This window comes from Excalfactoria chinensis, chromosome 8 (genome assembly GCF_039878825.1).
Source record: "Excalfactoria chinensis isolate bCotChi1 chromosome 8, bCotChi1.hap2, whole genome shotgun sequence".
In the NCBI taxonomy this organism is placed as follows: Eukaryota; Metazoa; Chordata; class Aves; order Galliformes; family Phasianidae; genus Excalfactoria; species Excalfactoria chinensis.
Window position 1 is genome coordinate 21,464,737 of NC_092832.1, and position 24,827 is coordinate 21,489,563.

At 38.8% G+C, this 24,827-nt stretch overlaps 1 protein-coding gene across 6 annotated transcripts in view; it reads right to left on the bottom strand.

Annotated features, from left to right (window-relative positions):
• Window positions 1-24,827, bottom strand: part of LOC140255477 (BEN domain-containing protein 5-like) — an 812,733-nt gene that overhangs the window by 289,310 nt on the left and 498,596 nt on the right. For 2 of the 6 annotated variants that reach the window (XM_072343121.1, XM_072343119.1), the window contains exons 4-6: window positions 20,349-20,497; window positions 15,701-15,914; window positions 11,634-11,832 (exon numbers count right to left, since the gene is read on the bottom strand). The exons of the other annotated variants lie outside the window; for them this stretch is intronic. In XM_072343121.1, coding sequence (XP_072199222.1) covers window positions 11,672-11,832; window positions 15,701-15,914; window positions 20,349-20,497 — 524 coding nt within the window. In that variant the 3' untranslated portion in view covers window positions 11,634-11,671. Of the gene's footprint in view, window positions 1-11,633; window positions 11,833-15,700; window positions 15,915-20,348; window positions 20,498-24,827 lie in introns of those variants that run through there. 6 annotated transcript variants of the gene reach the window in all.

Consider the following 24,827-nt stretch of genomic DNA (forward strand, 5'->3'; position numbering starts at 1 on the left):
ATTTCAACCTTCAACACCAGAAGATTATCTTGCGTAGGGATAAACACTGTACTCAACCTTTCTGCACTGCTGGGGTAGTCTTACCTAGTACCCAAAATAAACATAAAAGGTAATCTGCATAATTTTTGGAAGTGATGAACTTTGCAGTTAGCGTGCATTCTCTTCCTGTAGGTCTGGCTCAGAGTCAGGAGGTTGGCTTTATGGGATTGACTAGTAAAGCTGTGTGCAAACCTTGGAGTGGCAACTTCTGCAGAAGCAAATATGTCCTGTAGTCCTGAGAAATGAAACGTGCCAAGGTGATGCTGATGCAGCAGAATAAATGATGCCAGTCCAAACTACAAGGGAAGGTGCCACACTGCACAGCCAGATGCAAAGCTCTGTATTCATTTTTTCATGAATGCACTCCCTGTAGTTGGGTTCCCTGGGAGATCTCTGCATTATTACTTAAGCTTGCAATCACCCCTCACGTTGAGATTAATCTCCACAATAAACACCAAAATGACAAACAGAATTGGGAGCATAAGAGAGAAATGTGGATACTTGTCTTCAGTTTTCTTTTTCATACATCACACTTGCAGCTCAAGAGTTGGTAAATTTCAAGTGAATGCTGCCTAAAGTCTGTAAGATAAGAATTACTGGAACAGAAAACACAGACAATAGGGGTATTAGGTACTATCAGCTCACCTGACCTACTAATCTGAAGTATGCACATACATATATAAAGTAAAAACAACAACGAAGCTTAACCCAGTATTGTAACAGTACCTATGAAACTCAAACACATGGCACCCCATGAGAGCATACCCAAAGTATCGGTGGCTAAATTATCCAGGCTTCAGTTTGAAAAGCTGCCCAAGAGAGGATATGAAATGCAATTCCCATTAAACTAATCTTCCAGATGGCCTTCCAGATCTCAGCCTCAAGTTTGCATTGACACATCCAAAGGCTTTTAGAAAATGTGGTATAATCTCCTGTTAAAAGACAGTGTTGTTTGAGCTGTAGAGCAAGGGACTCAGGATTATGTCTTCAGTGCTAATTTTTGACATAAGTGGTGACAGTGAGCTAGTAACCAGGTTCCTATTTCTGAGCACCCTCACTATTTTATTGCTCAGAATAATACCTGATCCACTGGGCAAGACTGTGACTCCCACAGATCTTTACAAATGGTTTTAGGATAGAAATTTACATAAAAGCAGAGGCAGTTCTGATATAAGTACTATTTAAGAATACACCCTTGGCAGAAGGGAGAGAGAGCATGCTAGAAACATCTACAAATGGCACCATGCTGGAGGCTAACGTCAATGTGATGCAGGAGCAAAGAAATATCAGATGGTAAGAAAACATGACTTTCAAGAATGGAGTAACAGAGTGGAGATTAAGTTTGACAGTCTAAACATAAGTTCCTTGAGACTGATAGAAGGTCTGTTGTACAGCAGGAGCCCAGAGGAAAGATAACAATCTCAGCAAAGTCATTGATTACCACTAAATTATGAGTCCTCAGCACTACAAAGCCATGAAAAGAGAAGCTATTTCTAGAGAAAGGTATTTCTCAAGAGATAGTGTGACTGCATAAGGTACTGTTACCACTCTAGATAAAACTCAGCACAAAGCACCACTGATCAAGTGAGATCTGACAAGTACAGAAGAAGCTGAGATAAGCAGGTGAATCAGTGAGCATATCTTCCAAGTGAAATGTGAAAAGCAGTTCAGCCTAGGAAAGGTGAAGTATATATAACCTGCCATCTCACCGGAGACAAAAAGAATTAGAAGAAAATATACAAAAAAATCTCACTTTAAGACTATACAACCACATTTTCTCATGAACAAATTGAAACCAGAAGGGAGGGGTAAAAATTGAGTTCTGATGAATGATGTTCTGGGCTCACCTACCATTAAACGTAAAAAGAGCAACATGGGGACTGATGTAGCTACGCAACACTGGGGCTTCAACTGTATGGGACAGGTTACTTCAGCCTTGCGTGATGAATATCCAGGTCTGTACATGTTCAGGGCTAAAACACTACTAGCTCCAAATTCAATAAAACCTTGGCATCTGACAGATCTCTAGGCTTTGGGATAACCCAAAGTGCAGCCAAACTGTTTCACTGTAAGGAATTATGGTGGAACAGACATCCTTGGAAAGGAGCACTTGCTGTACTTCCCATGGCCAAAATGAACAAGTTGATCTTATATTTTATAAATATTTCCTTTCCATAGTAGACTGTGATGTTTACATTAATTCACCATAGATGTCATCATCTTATTCCCCCAGTAGGTGAGCCCCTACAAATTAAGTTGAATAATCTGATACAGTAATACACTTCTCTTTGATCTGACCTGAAGCAACGCAATCCAGGCTGCAGCTGGAATCATTACTTCACTATTTATTCTTGCTTGCAAGGGAAAAATAAATATATATTATGATGTATAGATTTCTGATTTGATAAAGCACTTGTACTCTAAACAAATACATCCTTCTCTGGATTTCAGCTTAGTAACACATCCAGTATCCATAACACTCAAGCCAGTGCTCACATTTTCTATCATCATCTTTTCTACAGGCAAAATACCTCCAGATGAATTTAAGGACATAAGAAAGAGATTGGCACATGCTTGCAGCTTTGGGAGACAGCTAGGGATTAACAACAACAGGACTTGCTGTCCTGAGCTCAAACTCCACTAACCAGTGCCAAGGGATTTGTGGTTCTGCAAGGATGTAGGTCATGCCAGAGGGGACAGACAGAGTCCTGCAGGAGCCTGGAGGCAATTAAAAGCAGTGATGCAGCTGAGCATCACTTCCCCCGAGATAGGAAATTGCAGGCAAGAACCATCTATTCATCTTCCATGTGTCTGACACAAAAAGATGACTTGGTTATAAAGCCTTTCAAATGTAATGAATTACCAGAGAAACTCTCAAAGGATGTCACTGGTTATTGAAATACTGCTCAAGTATTTAACAAAGAAAAGACCCTGCAATAACAAATATCTATTCCTTTAATTGTACTTTTCAGACTGTATCCTTCCAGTAATACCAACTTGAGCCCCTGAAAGTACAACCAGATAACTCTCATATGCAGAGCGCAGGCAATGCTGGGCAATACAACAACCTTCTGCCTAAACAGCCCCACTAGTTTGAAGTTTGTGACTCAAACCAGACGAGTCTGTTAGCCAGTTACAGAATGTCCCTGGATTTTGGAGAACTGCCTGAGCAGCCAAAATGCACATAATGTATGGGAAGATTCCAAAAGGGAGGGGTGAGGTGGAGGGATGGGAAAAATCAGCCACAGATGACCGATCTTTGATTTCATAAGGAGATGGGATCAAGTAAGCATTTCCTTTCCCTTGTAACAGGTTAGAGATGGGGGAGCAAAGACAGATGTTAAGGTCCCATCAGCATAGAACAACTACAAAGGAATTGCTTGCTCAAAGGAGGTTAAAATCACCTGGTAGATGCACAGAGGAATGAGCTGAAGGAATGTCTCACAAATCACTGGCTAGAGGTATTCCCACTTATAGGTGGGTTTCTCTAATTCCATAGCCTGTATATCACTAAGAACTCCCCTGAGTGCAGATGCCCTGTTAATTTTGCACAGGTTATAATAACTTGACCATTGTCAGCATTGATATTAAATCTATACAGTGACTGGAATGCCACAAGCAGACAGTATTAGGATAGATAATATACCATGGAAGTAAAAGGGATCCAGTTGCAAGCTAATACAGAAAGGTATGCAAATCATCCCAGTGCTATTGCAACTTATGGGGCAACAAGCCCACAGCAGCCCCTGAAGAGCCACACTGCCCTTTATGCAGTGGCACAAGCTGAGTTGCCATAGGAAGGGGAAATCAAGTGGGACTTTGCAAATCCCACCACAGCTCAAACTATAATGAGACCCTAAATTCCTTCCCCAAAGAGAATGAGCAACTTCCTGCACTGCAAAGTTGAAATCTTTAGGTCCAGTTTCTACTTGATCTCCAGAAGAGAAGTCTTACTATTAACCTTCTAGTTCATTAAAATCTATACAACCTTTCGCATCTCACATGATAAGAGGCCACCCCCTTCAGTACTCCCCAGAGAGGAGCAGCACATTACATGGTTTTCTTGAGCTCATTGCTTGAGGGTCAGCATTTGAACTGGACTGGCTCTGTGATGCTGTCCCACCCATATGTTGTGAATGGAACCTGGATGAACCTGCACGTCAGCTCAGAACAGGCAGTGGCATTCATTTCAAAATCCATTGGAAATACACAAATATCAACAGACATTCAAAAGAGAAAAATCCTTTTCAGAATGTGCAGAACAAAATCTATTACCTTTTCAAATAGAAGAAGAAACCAAACCTAACGACACAATGTCATAACATTTATAAATTACCTGGTTAATTAATGGAGAACATTTAGAGATGATGAAGGAAACTTTGAAGAACCTCATCTGACAACATTCAACATTCTCAAAGGAAGGAAAAGGCCACTTAAAAAAGGATTAATTATAGGGTGGTTTTCTTTTTTGCTTTACCTTGATATACTGTGTTTACATATTTAATTCTGTTTCGACCTTCAGAATTCTCACAAAGAACAATTTTTATTAAACCATCTCGGTGGAGGAATTTAGCAGTTCCTCATCTCGTCTCTGAGGTTAACAAAGAATATTAATTATTTAACAGACGTAATCAAACAAAATACATGTAAATCTTATCTAAAGCACAGCGAGGATTGAGGCATAGAAAGTTCTTCTCCTGGCAGGTCCAATTTCTTTATGTAGTTTTGGTCAAAGGCACCAGACTGAGATGATTCCAATGAGTTATTCTGTGTCTCTTTAAGGAAACCCTCCTTTCTGTCTCAGCATATGTAACAACATAACAATAAGGACTCCTCGCCTTTCCTTGGCAGTTCCTATATATCACCAAACAAGAAATCTCCAGACACATCTCTCAAAGACAACATAAAATTAATTGATGCTAAGATGTCTGCAGCCCGCTTTCCTTTTAGTTTTATCATTTTATCTCAGCTGTATTAGACACTGCCCACCTGTTGCTCTTTTTAGCCCAGACCCACAATGCCATCCCCTGCCTGGCTCAGCAGAGCACTCTGCACTAACTACAAGAAGAAACACTTGGGCAAACAGAACAACGTACTCTTAATTGTTGGCACACACATAAGACTGAGTCAAAGAGAAAATCATATAGATATAAATACCACATTGTCATGACTGAACCATACTTAGCTACACAGTTATAAAAAAATAAATAGAAGGGAATTACACTATAGCATCAGTTGATCAGGAACCAATTAAATACCTCCTCCCTCCCCAGGCAAATTACATTTGCCCTACAAAGCTAAATTACAACTGGTGCATATGACATACTAATACAAACTAACATGTCCTTGTAAGGGTGGCTAATATAAAGATGTTAACGAAGATGATGGTAAATATACAAAGGTTATATGCAAAGGGAAACTCACCAGTGGTGGTGCCTTGGCTGAAGAAGCTGGGGCAGTCCTCACTGAGGAGCAATCTCCAAGAGATGCTGCCTCAGTGGGGGGTCAGCCCTTAAATGAGGTCTTAGAGGAGGTGGAGTCGAGTTCCACCCCTTCTGGGAGCACAGCTACATCACTCTCACCTGTGCTACCACAGCTGCCCCAACACTTGCCTCAGCTGATTAATCAGAGGTTCAGGCTGTGATTACCAATTTCCCATACAGTCCTAAAGCATGAGATTATACACTTTAATCCAAATGCAATATTCAAGAGAACGTCAACAACTTCTGCAGGTAGCACTTCCATAAAACTAAATTGAAACTGGGTAGGCATAGAGGAAATATATCACGAAAATGAGCTGCCACTCAGGAAGTGTGGGGCAGTGGGAGAATGAAGAAACTCAGTCGATTGAGAAGCGCAAGAGGTGGAGTAATTCTGAGCCAAAAGTATTTTAAGACAAACTTAGAACAAGGAGGAGAAAGAAGAGTGAAGCTTTCTATTGCAGGCCACACTGCTCCATTGAGTGATCCACCACTGAGCAACCACACCACAGCCTGCACTGTTTCTACCTGTGGTGCATGGCACAGAACTCGACAGCTAAGAGGGTTATTCTCAACAACTGTGCTTAGATCACGGGATCCTCAAATAGCTCTTTCTTTCTGAGTTCAATGGGTGGCTGCTTTTTGTATAGTAAATGGAAAGAGGGAGTCCCATAAGGCAATTTAATGTCGTAAATCAGCATAATCTGCCAAAGTGCAAAATGCTTTCCATTGCTCATAGTATGGAAATGGCAGTCCAAGCTGGAGTACTGCAGTTAGGTGGGAAACTCACAGGCTATCGTGTCTATGATGAAGAAGCGGGGAAACCACTGTTTCAAGGAACACTTTCAGATACTACTGATATTTCCTGTAAATACTAACTTCCATCTCACCACTTTGAGGCCTCCATATAACAGTAAAATTTTATTTGCTACATACAAGATCTGCTTTAACACAGCAAGAAATAGAAGAAAATGCTACTACGTTTAGGCCCTGGGACTTTAGGGATGTCTTCTCCATCCCAAAAGCAAGACAGCTCATGATGACTATAAAGGATATGCAGGTCCCAGCAAGCATTGTTTCTTGTCTTACATTTCAGAGAACTTATTGCAATTGTTGTACAACAATGATAGCATCCTATTAGGTGTTCAGCAAGCTTTCTGTGGCATGGAAATTTCAAATCGCTGAAGACAAAAAGTCTAAAGTAGGCAAGTCTGTTTCATCAAAAATAGGTGTAAATACTAACAAGGAACTTAATTCCATTTAGGTTTTATTATCAACTCAGCTTCTTCCTCTCCCCCGAGTTGCTTTTAGCTCTGTGCTGGCCCTGCCATTATGGAACTTTTGATGTCACAGGTGAGGTATTTTCAACTTATGGATCAACAACTGATGTCACAATTGCAGGACTGCTATTTCCCTACAGGACTGAACAAGTGGTATGTGATGCACAGAGAGAAAGTTATTGTTCCAGCGCAACAGCGGAAATAATTGCAAAAGTAAAGCAAATGAACAGTCAAGTAAATTAATTCCTTTTTGAATTACTGTTCCTGTTTTCCAAGTCCAAATGATTCTCATTTCCTATTTAGGAAGCCTGAGGGGATGAAAAAGTGTCCAAGATGGTGAAATTAAAAATTAGCTACTGAGCATGAAACATGCAATAATTGTACTTCATAGCATTTTTATTGCCCCAGTGTTCTATGAATCACTTCACCATCCCACACTGTTACGATGAAAAAAAAAATGACACCAATAAAGTCAAAGCAATTGATGTTATGACTTCATCAATCCAAGACGAAAGGCACGCACTTAACAATAGATACTTTCAAGAAAACTACCACCTCATCCTGAGGAAGCAGAAATTTCATCTTTATGTCTTCCTGAAAGTTAGCCTTTCTCACACCAAATGATGGAAGGCTGGAAAAATCCCCAGCATCACCCCTGCGTCCGTATGACAAAACCTTGCTTTCCCTCCCAGAAACCAAACAAACTTGGGGGTCTCAAGCGACACGAATGCAGTCAGCACAAAGCCAGGCTACAGCTAATACAGCCGTCCCAATTCCGAACACTCTCACTCCTTTGAGGTTTTACATCAAGATGGCATTATTTTAACAATGAATTGCACTCAGCTTCAGCTTTTTAAAGTCTACAAATTCAGGAAGCGTGAAGCTGAATTATCTCTGCAATTTCACTAAAACCAAATAAAGTTCAATTTATTGCTACTTAAAACTTCCAAGAGAACAATAATCTACACTTAAAGACAACAAAGCCGCAGCACAGCGATCTATCAGATATGACATCAAAGGTACGGCATGCAGAAGTCACCTCCCGCAGGGAGATCGTGCCTGATCTGACAGCCATGCTCAACAGCTACCCACGTGCAATCTCCAATTCCTTCTGCTGATAGCTGAAATTTGACAGGACTAAATAAATAAGAACATCAGTCTGGATGTATTTAAAAAACAACAACCACAAACAATTTGCACATACGCTTCTACCTCTATGAAGCATCATTACATCCAGAGCCTCTGTACAGCCAAACGGGATGATGACTTCTCTCTTTAACACAGACTAGCTTTCTTCTTTATTGAGTGGCTAGGCATCTTGACTGAGGTATTAAAATCTCTGTTAGGATTCTTTCCTTCAATATAACAGCTCGTTTCCCTTATAAAATCATTAATGGAAAAATCAAGTATTTTTTGTTAACTCTAGCTTCCTTGCAGGAGTGTCAGAGGCTTTTTAATATGGATCAGTTCATGAATATACATATTACAAATTGCAGCAGCACTGCGTGGCAACAAAGGACTCAAATCACTCATAGAACAGTAATACCTTCTTCCTATTTTGATGAAAAAAAAAGTAAGCGACATGCACTGACCAGGACAGATTCACTTCCTCTTAAATCTGTGTTTTCCTGATGCTTACAAATCCAGGTTTACAGCAGGAAGTAACAGCATAGCACAGACCTAAGAATGATGAACCAGGAGTATTACAGGGCAGGAGAAATCCTATTTCATGTTATGCCACATTTCAGTCCTGTTTCACATGAAATACAACGTTAGTAGGCACTGCTGTGGCATAATGTTTCCTAGTAGATTCCTGGCAGATGCCCAGTGTGCAAAGCAAAATGGTGTACAGGCAGGCATAATTCCCAAAGAATGAATGTACCAACAAGAACAACATTGGTCAGAAAGGTAGAATGAAATAGTGACATTAAATTCACAGCTAATTTATGAATACTTCAATTCAGGAAAGCACACCCTCTTAAAATGTCTATTTTTTCTTGGGTAATGGTGGAACAAATGACAACCAAACCTTATTTCCTTACTTGAAACAGACACACCAGTAAAGGCTTCTATGGTTTTGTATGGGTTCATAGGGAGGGAAAAGACAAGTAATGGGCAAACTGAAGTACAAAGATGTTATTCATACCCACCTGCTTACCATTACAGAGCTTGCCACAAACTGCTTTATAACTACAGTGGGTGCAAAACTGGCTCACAACTAGCAAAAGCTTCTTTCCAGAAGTACAAACATTATTTAAGATGCAGCTAATCAGCAAATAACCTTTAACACATTCTGTTCCTTTACCTGAATTTCAAGCGGTGCTCACACTAAATAAATGCTGGTTGCCCAGCCCAAAGGAATTAGCCTCTATAATACTTTTTGCTGTGGGGAAGTGAGCCTATTTGTGCTACCCTAACACACTCCAGTTCAACTCTGCTAAAAACTGCCTGTTGGACCTGGGGTGAAAGAAACTCCAGAAGAAATAAATGAAGTCTTCCAAGATACCTTTCCCAATAGAGTACGTGGGGAATTCTTTCCAATATACGGCATTAACATCTGATGGGACAAGTCTGTCAAGAAGCTGAGAAAGGTGATGCTGGTTTTAAAGATAAAATCTCTGCATTTTGAGGGCAGCCAGATTCCTTACTCTAATTAAATTCTAATCTGCTTTTCCCAGGTTTCAGAAGGTGCTGTCTCAAATAGACTTATCTTCTAAGAAACGTAACGTGATCTTCTCATTAGAGATGTTACAGTGAAAACACATTAGTACTAAAGCCATAGAAGACTGAGGAAATTGTGGACATTTTCCCCCCAGACTACTGGATTTTCTTAATATCACTTAAAAAACAAAACAAACAAAAAACTGTACAATCACAAGTCTGCCTGAAAAGTGGAAGCTTGACGTTTAAGTGTTTCTTCTATTCTGTTCCTTAATTAATAAAAGGATACATGCACTGACATTATAAACACTAATTTGCTATTTAGCATCCCAAATTAGGAAGCATAAACATTTATGCACTTCATTAAACACTACCTAAGAACACTTTGAGATTAACAGGAGACTAGCAAGGCTGGTAAAAGCAATTTCAGACTAAGCATTAACCACCGTAAAAAGATACTCTTTCTCTTGCCCTCGCTACAAATTCTCCTCAGCTCCATCCTACTGGTATCAGCCCCTATGAAATCAGATTTGGAAATAGGTAGGATCTGACAGACCTGTGCTGGCTTGAGGGAAGAAGCTGAAATGCAGAGTTATGGATGGAGAAAGTACTCTTATGGCAGCGTGACATACTTAGATTGGCTTAAACCAATCACAGAATTGCACCTTGGAATGCAAAACACCCAAGTACTTATGCCCTAAATTTAGACATCACTTAAGCAAGCGTGGCATACAGAAACAGACATGGTGGCATTTCCGCCATCTCATCTCCAAGCACACTGCCCTCCCCATCCCTTCCCTCTATCCCAGCCCTGGAAGGAATCCTCACTTCGCCCCTCACACATTATCTGTGCACACAGGACACTGCAACAAGCTCCACATCAAGGCGTGCTGGTGGATAAGAAGAGATGACACATCTCAGATTTACAAGGCAGATTTCCATGGTGGGTAAGAACCAAACGGTGACACTCAGAATGGACAAGCTAAAAGGCAGTTAATCATGGTTAACTAACATCACAAATAAAACACATCCTCAAGACTGAACGGTGCAGGTCCTAAGTTACCTCTACAGATCTTATTCTCAAAAATATTTCATCCTTCATGAAACAAGAATTAAGTCTATTTTCTTCCAGTTACAGACAACAAGATATAATTCAGACACACAACACATTATGTCTTATATCTGTGGGTTGCAAGACTAACTTCAGGGCTAAAAATGTATTTCTAACTCAAATTTGTACTAACATAGCTGTGGTTAAATTACAGACTCACAGGGAAACGACATTAGATTTTCTATCATACGGAATCTTGCCATAGCAAAGCCATTTTAAAAACCTCTTGAAAATACAAATGTTGTGTCAAGAACAATAACATGGACATACTTGAGAGCTTTGTACCAAAAAGCAGAAATGTGAATGGATGCTTAGTTCCTAAAGAAGAATGGCTTATATATATATACACATAAGCATATATTATCATAGAATCACCAAGGTTGGAAAAGACCTAAAAGATCATCCAGTCCAACCATTCCCCAATATCTGCCACTAAACCATGTCCCTCAGCACAACATCCAATCGTTCCTATGGTTCTATGATTCTAAGTATACATTTATGTATTTTTAAAAACTAAATAGTCATGATTTTATAACCGTGGATTTTTTCTTTAATTATATTGGCAACAGCATTCCAACTATGTGATATGAAGTGAAAACGAAGCATTCTTTCTGTATTTTTGACCAAATTCTTATAAAAACCAGCTATTAAAATTCCAGTTCAGAAAAACACTTTGTAAAATACACTGCAAACGTTTTCTACATCAAAGTGGATTTTATGGAGTTCTTCCTTTTGAGATGATTTTTCCTGTAGCCAAGTCACACTAACTCCAGTGAAACAAAATGTGTGCAAAATGGGTTTGTGTTTGTAGGCTGTAATCCTATATACAGAAGTGTGTGTATCCCGCTGCAACTCATTTGAGAACCTCTGAAAATTCACTGTTTCATTGTGAGTGGCCTTATAATCTATCTGACATGACTTAAAATCAGGCTGCACTACAGTAAGGCTTTCTGACAGAACCGCTTGGAAAATGAATCTGTTGTAGAACGAAAGTAAGGTCTCAGGGCAGCTTCTCCCATCAGCAGAAATGCCACACAAAGAATAATAATAAAAAAACAACACTTATGTAAAACACTAAGATTTTATTAAAAATCCAAAATTTATTGCAAATTGAACTTTGCACTTTCCCTCCTTTCTTCGTTTTTACACGACTTATTGATATCCATGATTTTTTCACAGATGTACTTGTTGACTTTGGAGAGTCTCTGTGCAATTTCAGTTTCATCCACAGTTTCTTGTGCTATTCTATCATACAAACATTCTGGGGAGAAAAGAAAAAAAGAAAAAAAAAAAAAAAGGAAAGAGTCATTAGTCTATTTTTAGAAGAGAACACAGCCCTGTTCTGGGCTAACTGCTCAAAAGACATCACTATTGAGTATTTGTTGCAAAACAACATAAGCACTTACTGATTCACTGGATATTTTGTTAAAGATTTTTGATTGAATCTTTGGCATGACAACCTTCTAGTTACACCATGACAACATTAAGAGGCTTTCTATACAGAAACAAGGCTAACTCCAACCTTCCACCATGTCAGTCTCACCTGCCTGACTATGGTACTTTCTCGTATCTCCACAGTACATTTTGAATCTTCTCCCACATGAATGGTTTCACATCTGTTATTTACAGTTCCCTGTCACTTCTATCATCGCATCTTCAAGACATTCAGTAAATTATAATGGTTAGAAAGAGAAGCAGTAACCAATAGGATAAGAAATCCATTGATTTTTTAATTATTGTTATTATGTTTAAAATATTTACATCATACATTAGCAACTGCACCTCTATGGTATATGCTCTGTCCCGGACCATACTTTGCTTTTATGGGTAGATTAGTCAGGGAAAGAGCTACCTTCTCACATGTTTGCACAATGCACTTCGTGTTCTCAACTGTTACACAGAAAGCAAGCAACAGTAATAACTGCAAAGCGATGAAGACAATGAGAGCAGAGACAACTCCTGCTCATGGTGTCAGCAGTTCAGTACCAAGACTTAGCACAGGTTTCTGAAACTGACACAACACACCCAACTCCTTAGACACAGACAAACTACTCCTTTTGCTTTCATTACCCAAACAATGTGTTTTGTTGTGTAGGCTACTAGCAATAAACAGCTTCCCAGATTGATTAAACAAACTCTGCTCTGCTTTGCCTATTTCGGTAGCCATTTATTGCTTCACATACAGAAAGCCATAGAGATTATCACTTAATTAACATGGTTTATAGCATTTATAATGCATCACATTAAAAAGTTATGAAAATTAAGTACTATGCATGCTTTGTAGTTCACTTTGAAACCTCTCAGAAGTTTTATAAAAGGCTATTTCATGTTAACAAGGTTTATAGCAGTGCTCATGCATCAAACTTTTTACAATTTCTTTGTTACATACCACATAGCAGAGAATTTTTAAAGAAGCCTGAGATACCAGACTCTTTAAGATCTCATGCTGTTACTCAGAAATCTATTTTAAATATACCACTCTGCATCCACAGAATGATGAGAGCATCTAAAACAATATGAATTTTATGTTATAAGATATACACTGAATATAAAATGAAATTAACCAGCATGAAACCCAATAGCTGAAATGCCAACAATAAGGAAACTATGATTTGGAGCATGATGCCCCATGAAACCCAGCATGTTTAGAAGACAAACTTGTATTCCTGCTATCTCATTAATGTGGACAAAATGTTGCAGCAGATACACCTAGTATGGTGAACTTCCTGTACAATACAAGCTATAGCAACAACGTCAAGCAAAGAATTACTTGACAGAACTTATATGTCAATGGTGGTTCTTAAAATCAGTACAACCCAGGCAATCCACGATTATGGATTACGACAGTTCTTCCTCTTCTTTCTCTTCCATTTCTGAGAGGCTGCAGAAACAGTAGTTTAGTAGTGACAGGAGGATGGTGGCTCAGGGGCTCCAAAAATCGATTCAAGGGTTCTGCTGCTTCTTTGCCTTTTGACTTCAGAGATCATACACACGCTCCTCCTTATTTCTGACTTAAGCAAAGGTAGACCTGAACTTGAAGGTCTACTCAAACTGAAGTCTAACCAGGAACTATACATCCTTCTGTGATGCCTGAACCAAGCCACTGGCCAACTACCTTCCTCGCATTCCAACATTTGTCTAACTGTTACCCTTCTTTTTCTTTTCTTCTCTATTTCTCCATTACATAGCAATTTCTCATTTGATTATTTCCAGCTTTTCAGGAGTCACTGCTAATTTAATGGGGCAAGATCTAGAATATTAGCACAAATGAAAAAGACACAGAAATGTGGAAAACTATGTTTATGCACTGCCTGCCGCCACCAGGAAGTATTGGCCATGCAGTTTAGGTGGCTCAAGAGGAAGTCATGCAGTCTCTAGTCCAACAAAAAAAGTTAAAGACAAGGTGAAAGAAACACTGAAACATGGAAAATCAGTGAGTAAACAGTAGAATCCAAGTGATAGTAGAGGCAGAAAGCCAAAGTTTGACAAAAAAAAAAAAAAACAACACAGAAAACTGAGGAGATGGGGAAGAGCTGAATTGCTGGGGAGCATGAAGTTAAGGAAGAGCACGAAAGGAAGAGCTCAATCTGCCTCTCGCCATGTATCTGTTGAAGTGCACTTCCAAAATCACTAATCAAAACAAGTTAGAAGAAAATTATCATTTAAACAGTGTAAGCAACACAGACTGGCCCTGACTGAAGTAGAAGAGTGAATTCTCACACAAGTAACCTTGCCAGCAGCAATGAGAAGAAACAGCCTCCAGCTGAGAAACTAGAAAGCTCACTGCAATGAACAATAATCTCTTTTGACTGCAGGTTTGTCAGTGCACATCTGTAAACTGGGCAACTAATCCTTCTTTCCACTAGGAGCAGAAAAGGGTAGCCACAGCCACAGAGTGGACTCCTTACACAGTACGTCACTACTGCAGTTAGGATCGTACCAAAAGGTCCCAGTCAGAAGTAGAAAATCAGTATGGAACAGCTTTCATTTCCATATTTATTCTCGAGATAAGTTAATGAAACCAAAAACAAAAACATGTCTTTTACTCATTTCTTACGGAGTAAGAAAGACAACAGCAGGAATACCAGCTTCCAACTTTTCCCCACAACACAAAGACACAGACACGCACACACTCAAAGAGGAATAGTATTTCTTAGTTCCAAAACATGGTAGTTGCAAGGCACGTTACAACCGCTCATAAGACAGTTCACAGTTAAGAGCACACAGTGGCTAAGAACAGGAAATACAGAATAACAAAGCTCAATCAAATTGCAGAAGAAACTTTAATAGGGAGATTTCTTTCAGCCCTACTGCAATTTAGTCTGGACACAAAACCTAAAAATCCAATTTCGGTAGGTATTCCACGAGGAACTGCCTCAGTTCTAACTTAAAAAGAAGGCTGAAATACCAAGAGAGACAGAAATGAATGCGAAACACAAGCGTGATGATACAAAGGGACTGAAATTCACTATTCATTTTAAAGGGGAGGCCTGCTCTCTCTCCACGTACTAAATGCATGGACTCAGGCTTGCAGTTACTGGAAGTGTCACTGCAATTTTTTCCTGCCAATGATTTACACTTCCTATTCAAATTCCAATTCAAGTGCAACGTTTAATTTTTACTATTTACATTTTCTCCACTTAAAAGGGTAAAACTATTCTTTCTCAGCTTTGAAGGCATGAATATTTTTACAGTCACAGCTATAACTGTTTCTGTGCCTCATGTCAGAGTTGGTTACGTTCTGGATGGAAGAATGTGGTAAAGCTAGTCTCAGGCTTCTTAAAAGCAATAAATGCAGTTAGAAAGATTGTTATGTTACAAACAAATTCCAGAATCATGTGGTATTCTCCAAGCTCAGAGTCCTGTCCTGCAAGTGGTTCAGAATGATGATCCTCTAGAACCTTACTGAAGCCAACATTCAACTCTTTGACTGTGAAGGACTGCGCTGTGCACAGCTATTGCAATGTGTCTGATTTTTCCTGGATATGTATGCATTGACAATGCAATAGCAATTTTTAATTACAGTTTTTAATCAGTTAATTTTACATGAGCTGAGAAGAAGCATCTTTCAACTCAGTGATTAATGGTTAAACTTCAAAGCAGGAAGCAAAAGTTTTCAAATAACCTACCTCTGACAATGCTTAATTTGTGAGGTGAGAGAGGTGGCTTGGGAACGGCATCTTTCTTTTTTTTGGTTGCAACTCCTGTGACACTTCTGTTCTTGAGAACATCTGTTCCCCAAATCATTACCGCTAGATTTTTTGTATACTTTGAATCTCCTTGTGTTACTTGCAGCTGGTGCCATTTCTCCTCATCTACCCAAATTCCACTGCCAAGATGGACCTAGAAGGTAGTAATAATAACAGCTTATCTATGGTACGTAGCACACAACAGTCTCCAAGTGCTGTTTGAACATTTATATTAGGTACTATAATAACAGTAATTAGGGTTGAACAAATTCATTTTGCCTAACGCTGAAACTTCTCCCTCTTTGTGGGTCAGGGAGCCCCTCTTCTTTTCCTCAATTCTTCTTACTCTACCTTTTTAATTTGATTCCTGCCCACCCATAGCCTACCTCCCAAGACTATGGTCAGGAATAGAGACAGAAGAAGGAAACAGGAAATATATCCAGTGTTATTATAAAGGTATGCACAGCATATAAACCAAGCACCAGCCCAATTTAGGAGCAAAATAAAATGTTTAATTTAACATGAAAACTTTTCATTTGGCTCAAAAGACCCGGAGCAGTAGAGAAGGGAGGCAGCAGAGAAGGGAATACTTCCTAAGCCATATCCTGCTCCCTCTGGCAGGACTGAACCTGATTTGTTTAAAGTAACTTGATGAGCAATAGCGATTTTGAGAGTTCCAATTTCAGCATAAACCAAGAGACTTTGTAAGCGTTGTATTATAATTCTATAATAAAGTCTACCTAGCCCGAGCCATCTATCCAGATGAATACTGTTTTGTGGTAAGGCAATGACCCACTGCTGAAACATCATAAACTTTCCATTACCCAGACACAGGGAGCAGAGATATTGCATTAGAGTAGTAAAAAGGGATAATAATACAGGTACTGAGAAATGCAGCATAAAGACACTATAGTCTCCAGCAGGAATCTGCTTGGGTGTAGTTGTGCTTCGTAGCATTGCTCAGCGCTGACTATACTGGGCTGACTCCCACAGAGCTACCCAGCATCCCTACCTGAATGTTCTCAGTGCTTTAGACTTAAGATGAATGCAGGACAAGAACCTGAGCATCGTCCTTAGGCTGGCACTGTGCACATTTGAGCTGATAAGCCTCCTGATAACCAGGCTCTGTCAAGCAACAGTAGGGAAAATGACTCCACCATAATCAGCAGGGATCTGACATGAGTGCAACTAGTAAATCCAACTGGATCCAAATGCTGGCCCTGGGCAGCAGAACCACAGTTAATATTTGTGCCATATCTGTCTGTGCTCTTGACCCCTGGAATACAGAGCAGACACCTGCAAAGCCTCTGAATACAGAAAGCCTTGTTCGCATGCTGATTAACTTCAACCTGCTGGGCCCGCGCTTGCTTGGCACCCATGACAAGGCAGTGCATGACAGAGCTATTCCAATCACTGATAGAGTTCACTGCACTGGAAAACAAGATGATAGAACTTGCTTTCAGAGAATTCTGTAAAAGTGGAAAATACCAAAAATACGTATCGACCGGGCTGTTACATCCAAAATTCGGGTTTCATAAAATCTGATTAAATGGAGGTTCTTTCTGTAACATGAAAACTTCAATAAAACTTACTGCCTCCTCATCATTAACACAAAAATACATCCTGTAAACATAACTCTCTCCTTTACTAGGAGAATTTGTTGGGCTTAGCTGTTTTCTTCTTAGTTTTTCAGATTTTTACTCCTTTCATATGGTGTTACATAAACTGTGTCTGCTACCCATATGGATCTGAAGAATATCACATAAGTCCCATTAAATTCACTGAACATTGGACAAAGCTACTGTAAAATTTTATATAGCCATAATTTTACAGCCCATATTCAAGCAAATTCAAGCAAACTTCCATTTTCCTTTAAACGGAAGCCTGCCTTAATTATTATTGTGGGCTATAGCCTGAAGAAATATTTTATTATTACTGCATCTTTCAAGAGTAAGTAGTTGTATAAAACCTTAAACAGGAAAATAAGGATGGTTTGGCTACCAGCTACCTTGTTTAAAAAAAATAGGAAAAAAAGAAAGAAAAAGTATAAAACCATAAAGTAAGCTGCCTCTACTGCAGGAATCACTATACTAAGAGGATTCTAAGAAGCTTTTCATAAGTGCACGTCTCATTTAGATTTCATAACAGACAGAAATGGAATTAGTAATAAGCACAACACGAACACCTTTTTTTTCTCTTTCCCTGTTGTTGAGCTGTTTCCTAATTCTTGGAGATAATTCAAATTTTGTGAGGCACTTTCGCTCAGTTTGTGCACAGAAAACAGTCACTTTACAGGTATAAATCTGCTATTTCTGTTTTAGTCTGTTACCTGTAAAAATGAACACAGCAGCTACTTATAACTGAGATATGGAATGTTGTGATGCGAGATTTCCATATTAATTAAGTTCTTGAGACCGCCCCTATTTGATAAAAAATCTGAATCCCTCCTGCTAGAAACTGTTTAGTCTTTTAATTATTCATTAATTTTAAGTTACTTAAAATAAAAATAAAGTTACATCAAATATTTTCAAAATGTACAGTTCTGACAGATCACTTCTTCTTTGAACGTCCTCCATTTATTAAAAAATCATGATCCCTGATATGAAACCCCTACTGTAACAGGAACTACGTGACAGACAGCCACAGCCACAGAAATCTTATGTCTTTCTTCTATTTCTAGCGGTGTCACAGCGAGAAATTTAATCTGTCCACGTCTCAGTTTACCCCTCTGTAAAACAGGCTTGGTACTGTTTCCTATTACTCCCAAAGCTATGGGAAGCTTACTGTATCAATTCAGAATTCATTACCTTCTTGCTGGAAGAGGTGCCCCATGGGCCAGTCCCTTGGCTTGATGAAATCAATGGGAACTTTGCCCCTGACTTCAGTAACAGTAGGATCAACCTTTAAGCCCAGTGCAACAAGAGCAGCAAATTCAAAGCAACGCTCACCATCGTAACTGTGCTAACAAGTGCAATATATTTAAAATGTATCTCAGAAGATGGCCTTTTTTTCCCCCCCCCTCTCCAATGAATGCCATAGACTCCTGTTCAGTAACTCTGCTGTCCCTCTGGAGGAGAGAGATTTATCTGCATGGAAAGAATCCTGCTAAGATCAAACACAATGCCACAGAGGGGTAAGGTTTCTGAAAAAGTATTTCCACTACTCTAGAAATGTACATCAATGCAGGAATACTAGAAAGAAAAAAAAAGGCATGGATCAGGAAAATTTGGGGGGGGGAGGGTGGAAGGCTGTCCAACACTAAATGAATTGCTAGGTCATATTTCTGGCATCTGATCTGGATGAAGCACCCCTCAAAGTAAGAAAACATTAAAAATACCCCCAAAATTAAAATAATAATAATAAAAAAAGAGATCTGCAAAGAGAGAAAACTTGCCAAGAGGCTGGCAGATGAAATAAAGGTGCAGAAAAAGCTGCACACGAATACTAAAGGACATACCCTAGCTTACAAACTTCACGCAGGGATAAAGTAAACTAAACTGTCACACTAATATATTCTAAGTTTTCATTGCCAATAATGTGCACACACACAAAAAAGCAAATGACACGTGTTAAATACGTGTATTAGGTGAGAAAAGCTACCTGAACAAAATAACTGTCAAACTGCCAAAATTGCACCATTTTTCATATACGTTTTGTCCTCAACAATTACGTTAAATCATCTTTAAGAAAGACAGGCACTTTTGCAGTCAATCTTGTAACACAGATCTGAAAATGTAGTATGTGATGCTATTCCATTACTAAATTCCTCTCCATGTGAAGACTGAAAGGGACATTTCCTCCTAAAGGGTTCTCAGATTACGGAACTGAATGCATACATATCCTAAGAGAATGGATCTGCACAGGCAATGCTTAAGGACATATGGTTTCGTAAAAGAAATATCACGTTAATTTAATTATAATGGCAACAGCTATAAAAGCAGGCCTCTGTGGATAAGCAGACAATGGATTAAACATACTGGAGTCTGAGAAACTATCAGTCAGGTGCTGGCAAACTGCAGCTAGACTGCATTTCACCAACTTAATAAGAACATCTGGAAAGCAGAACTACTTCAGCTCATCTCAAAGGCAACGCTCCTACCATATTCAGGGGAGCCCATTTTCATTCCAGGGTTCATAATTATCTGCTGGACTCCAAGCAAAGCATGAAGGTTTCTCTGCAATATGAGTATAGCACACTAAAAACATTAAAGACCTTTTAAGAGAAAAGGTATTTTTGTTAAATGGACTAATGTAACTTTATAAAGTGAGTCACTGACTGCTGTATATTCAGTGGATTTATGTATGTCATCAACTGAATACCACGTGCATGCATATTAAATAATATTTTTCCTTGCATTATACAGCATTCAATGCTTTCAACACTGAGCATTATTTTCAGTGCTGTTCACATTTGTATAATAATTCCATCATTTTCCTCAGCATTAACAGCATACCTTTGCAAAAACAAGGGAAGTCTGTATAAGCTGGTATCATGCACAATCCCCAGGATTATGAAAACTCCACCAGAAAAATCACCTGAAGGACATTTACAAACGATTCATGCCACATTTAATTTAATTTAAAATACCTTTCCATTTTCGAGAATATACTTGTCCATTACTGGAACAGGGGCAGGAAAATACGTTGATGTATTTGCTTCCTCACTGAAGGTCTTCTGTACCTCAGGTTCAGGCTCAATTGTTTCTGGTTTTACTTTTTCAAGCTCAATGGCAGGTCCTAGACAGTTAAGAAAAGAGAGCTGTCTGCTATCCCAGAGAACACAGCATCAATCACTTCATCACCCGTGGTTAGCGTAAAATATCACAGTGGTCAAGTTCACAGTAAAGTTAGAAAGAGCCCAAACCAAAATCCGGCTTGTGAACATCAGTAAGTAAGAGCAGGATAAGTAACTCTGTCTTATAAAGATTAAAATATTTAATTTAAATTTAAGTGTTTAATTTTATTCTCGACACGTAAGAACTTTTACAGATGTGGATAAGATTGTTTCAGTGCACATTACGGGTACTTTCTGCTGCAACGGTAGTGAATTTATAAATCAAAAGATACAATAGTAATTCACTAAATAAAAATCACAATATGGCTACGTAGAAAACTCCACAATTTACTGAGATAATTATATGTAACGTTATAGGGATAATTGATATTTTAAAGAAATTTGAAAACTCTTTTGATATTACTGAGCATCCACAAAAATGTCACAAAGGAAAAAGGCTTAGGCTACTTATGCTAAAGTATCATGCAAAGAAAGATTATTTAAAGTTAAAAACAAAATAAAACCATAAATTAGAATTTTGATACTCCAATCCATCCAAATCCATCCACCACTCCAATTTTTATTTTTAAACTAATCAACAAAAATTAAGCACAGATTAAGTAATGGAATAATGTTAATCATTTGTTTTGAGGCTTCAAAGGAGGATAATTATATTGTCAGTCATCATCTTTTCTTTTCCAGGTCAAATTGATCAAGTGCTCCTAAAAAGGCAGAAGAATAAAACAAAAGAATGCATGAACTGGATTTCATTATCCCACTCATGGCAGCAGTTAAACAGAGGTTGAGGCACAGGTCTGAAGCCTATCCTGGTTTCTCGATGCATTGTAAGCTCATGAGGTCCCATGCAGAGAGAGTGGTTTGTTAACAGCACAGCTGCCAGCTCAGAGCCCGGACTACAGCCATTACCCCCTTCAAGAACTCCAAAGATAAACTCACCTACATGTAAGAGCTATAGTGTATCAGATATTGCACAGATTCAATAAATGACAATTCAACAAGCATATCACCATTATGGACCAGCATCCCTCAGTGCCTGTATGCAGACCAAAGTCTGAATTGATCTCTGCAAATCAACCCAGAACAAGAGCTCTTCAAATCACACTCCTTAAACAATTCCTGCACTGTAACAACCAACATATTCATTCCTCCCACTTCATGCAGTCTGATTTACAGATTATCATATGGTCACATCAGCATTTCCCTGACTGCTGGTATTTGACATTTATCCTATAGCTTATTCTGCACCTATATAGCTAGCTAGCTGATCTCAGATGACTGCCAGTCAACGCTCAGCAACAAGAAGTCATCCAGGTTGACTTGCACAACTACACAACAGTGCCACCAATAGTGTCTTAAGAGCCATATGCAATGCAAGCATGGCACAGAGAGAAATCACAAAAACATAACATTTGCATTACAATTTCACAGTCATTTCCATAAGCACTTGAACTATCATGCATATACCATGGTGAGACTGAAACAAACTGAAGTTTCAACATTTGAAACTGTTAAAATGAGTCAAATTGGGGAAAAAATCTTGATCGATTGAACCATCCGGAGTCTTTGCACAGATCTTCATGCTGGCAGATGCAGGGATGTAATTGCCACGTGAACTTAAGATGGAGAAGTGAACTTTTGGCTTTTAAGAAAACACTCTTCAACAAAGCGCTATTTTGAGCTTTCTTCAGATGTATTATTCTTATACTTTGAAAACTGCTTCGAGGAAGACACCTAAGTATAATCACTTTCTTCCTAGAAGGAAATATTTATCTCATCTAAACACTTTTAGTAGTTGCTACTTAGAAGTCTTTTACTGCACGTTTATAGCAATATATTGACACAGCTGGGATCTGGTTTCCAGAATTCCCCAAGAAAAATAGCTGACTGAAGTCCCCAGTAAGCACAGCTCTAACAGGTCAGAAAGATCTCCAGTTCATGCTTTGCTGCTGAAATCACCTACAGAAAGACTTTAAAATGTCTCCTCTTATACTTTGCTGATTCTTCTTCTCAAACAGAAACCTGTCTCTAAGTAGGTAGTCTTCCCAGTTTCTTTCAGTAACTACTAGAGAGTGCATTTTCAGCTCCACACATTATGAGTTAGACATGCAACTCGCATTGTTACCTTCATACCAGTGGGTGTTGTGTGCCTAATTTATAATGTACCATACTTTAAAAGTTCTATCTCCGTAGCTCTTGTGCTCTGCATCTTATTCTAAAGAGCAATGGATATATATATTATATATATATATAAATGCTGCCATCTAAAAGATTAATAACAACAGTACTTATTACATATGGAGCATGAAAAAATAAAGACAATTATTCAAGACACAACAAGGAAACAAATACTTTCTTCAAAAAGTCTTCTTTCTGATTATAAAGTTTCCCTACTCTCTGAGAGGCCCCCAACTTCAAATGCAGTATGAAGAGGCAAAAGGCTTCTCTTTAAACACCCCCTGAGCTAACATGGTCTACCAGGATTTCAGTGAAAACAGCAAGAGTCTGAAAAATGGTCGTGTTTTATATGTGCTATTTCCTGTACTCCTACTTGCTAGAAATGTTGGATTTTTTTTTTTTCATCAAAAAGCCAGAGATCAAAGATCCAGAGAAGCTGAACAGTAGTAATTCCTTAAGCATATGGTAAGACACACAAATACACTGTCTTCCTCCCTATCCTGCTGTCACAGTCTCATGACCTTATAAACTGCATCACCAAAAAGACCACAATTGAAAATAAGCTCTTTGGGAATGAAATGAGGTGGATACACCCTTAGGCAATTAGAGACGCATTAACTCTTAGTAGTGCAACATGTGTGTCTGAAAGAGATCTACTTTCAAACAGCACCCCTGATACAATTTCACTACTTCTGGTCGTATACAATCACAGTATACTGTCCATATCTTAATTTGGAGACCCCTAGTTTTAGAAAAAGTTCTCGAACTTCTCATCTTCTGTATCTATCTAAAGTTAGGCAAATAGGGAAGAGTCACTGATTTAATTTTCTAAGTCACCTTACTCTCTCTTAATAAAACCAGGGCAAATTAGTGCATGTTCAGGTGCAACAGAGGAAAAGTAAGCTACAAGGATTCCTGACCCCACAGCAGGCAAGTGCAGAAAGGCTTTGGCCATGCACATATTTCAGGGAGCATGGGCAAGGGATACTGTGACTACTTCATCACCCTCTTCCCTCACTGCCTTGAGCCATAGAGCCCTGGTCAAGTTCTTGTATCCTCCATGAAGTGATCCATATAAAAATGATGGAAAACTTTCTATTATGTCTAATGGATCAGCAGTGATTTCACTACTGCTGTTGGCCACAACTGCCTTCAGGCTCTGCTGTCCCATGTGAAACACTGAGAACCTCACTTTTATTAGCAGAGACGAAGGTCTATGTCTGGAGCAGAATATGCTGACTTCTTAATTCTCACTGAAATCAGCATATTGATAGGAAATTAAGAGACTGAATACTTGACTGAATGTTAACTCAAGAGGGTGTTTCTATATTTGATCTGCGAGTTTAAAATGGCAACAAGGACGTGTTTCCCACAGCTGCAATTCATCAACACAAAACAGCTGTCATCTCATACAAGCAAATCAGAAGTTTCTATGGTGAAAGAGAAATGCAATTAGTTTGCATTACATCCAGCCTGCTAGAAGTAAAGTTTAACTTAAATGACATGTCATTTGAAACTCTGGGTTTAGGAGATCACCACAACAACCAAAGATAGAATCAGGATGTAACCTATTTTCTGAACCATTTTCAGAGATTCTTCGCATACTCAAACATACTCCGTATACAAGACTGGAAAAGTAAAGAAAGACATACATAAAGATTTATTTTTTTCCTGATTAAAAACAACACTTTTTCCATGGTGTCATCAGACTCTCTAATTTATAACTTGCTGAAGATCTCCCTCTTTCTAACCTTTCTAGAACTTGTTTTTTTTCCTCTGTGAGAGAGGCTACAATGAAAGGCAACAGTTAGCAGCAGTTAGTACAAGTCTACACAACACACACAATACACACATGACACACACACAGTACAGCCCATAGGGCCAAATTCTACCTTTGTCATCCATGAAAAGTTCCAAAGGGATCCACGGAGAGAACCCACCTCCATAATGTTTTAATGTTACAACTAATTATTATAAAGAATTTCTGGAAGTTATTCATATTTAACATTTGTCCAGGTATACAATTAAATTAACTCATCTTCAACGTATTCAAGATGTATATTCTATCTTGTAGCAGAGGGCATACTGATAACAAAT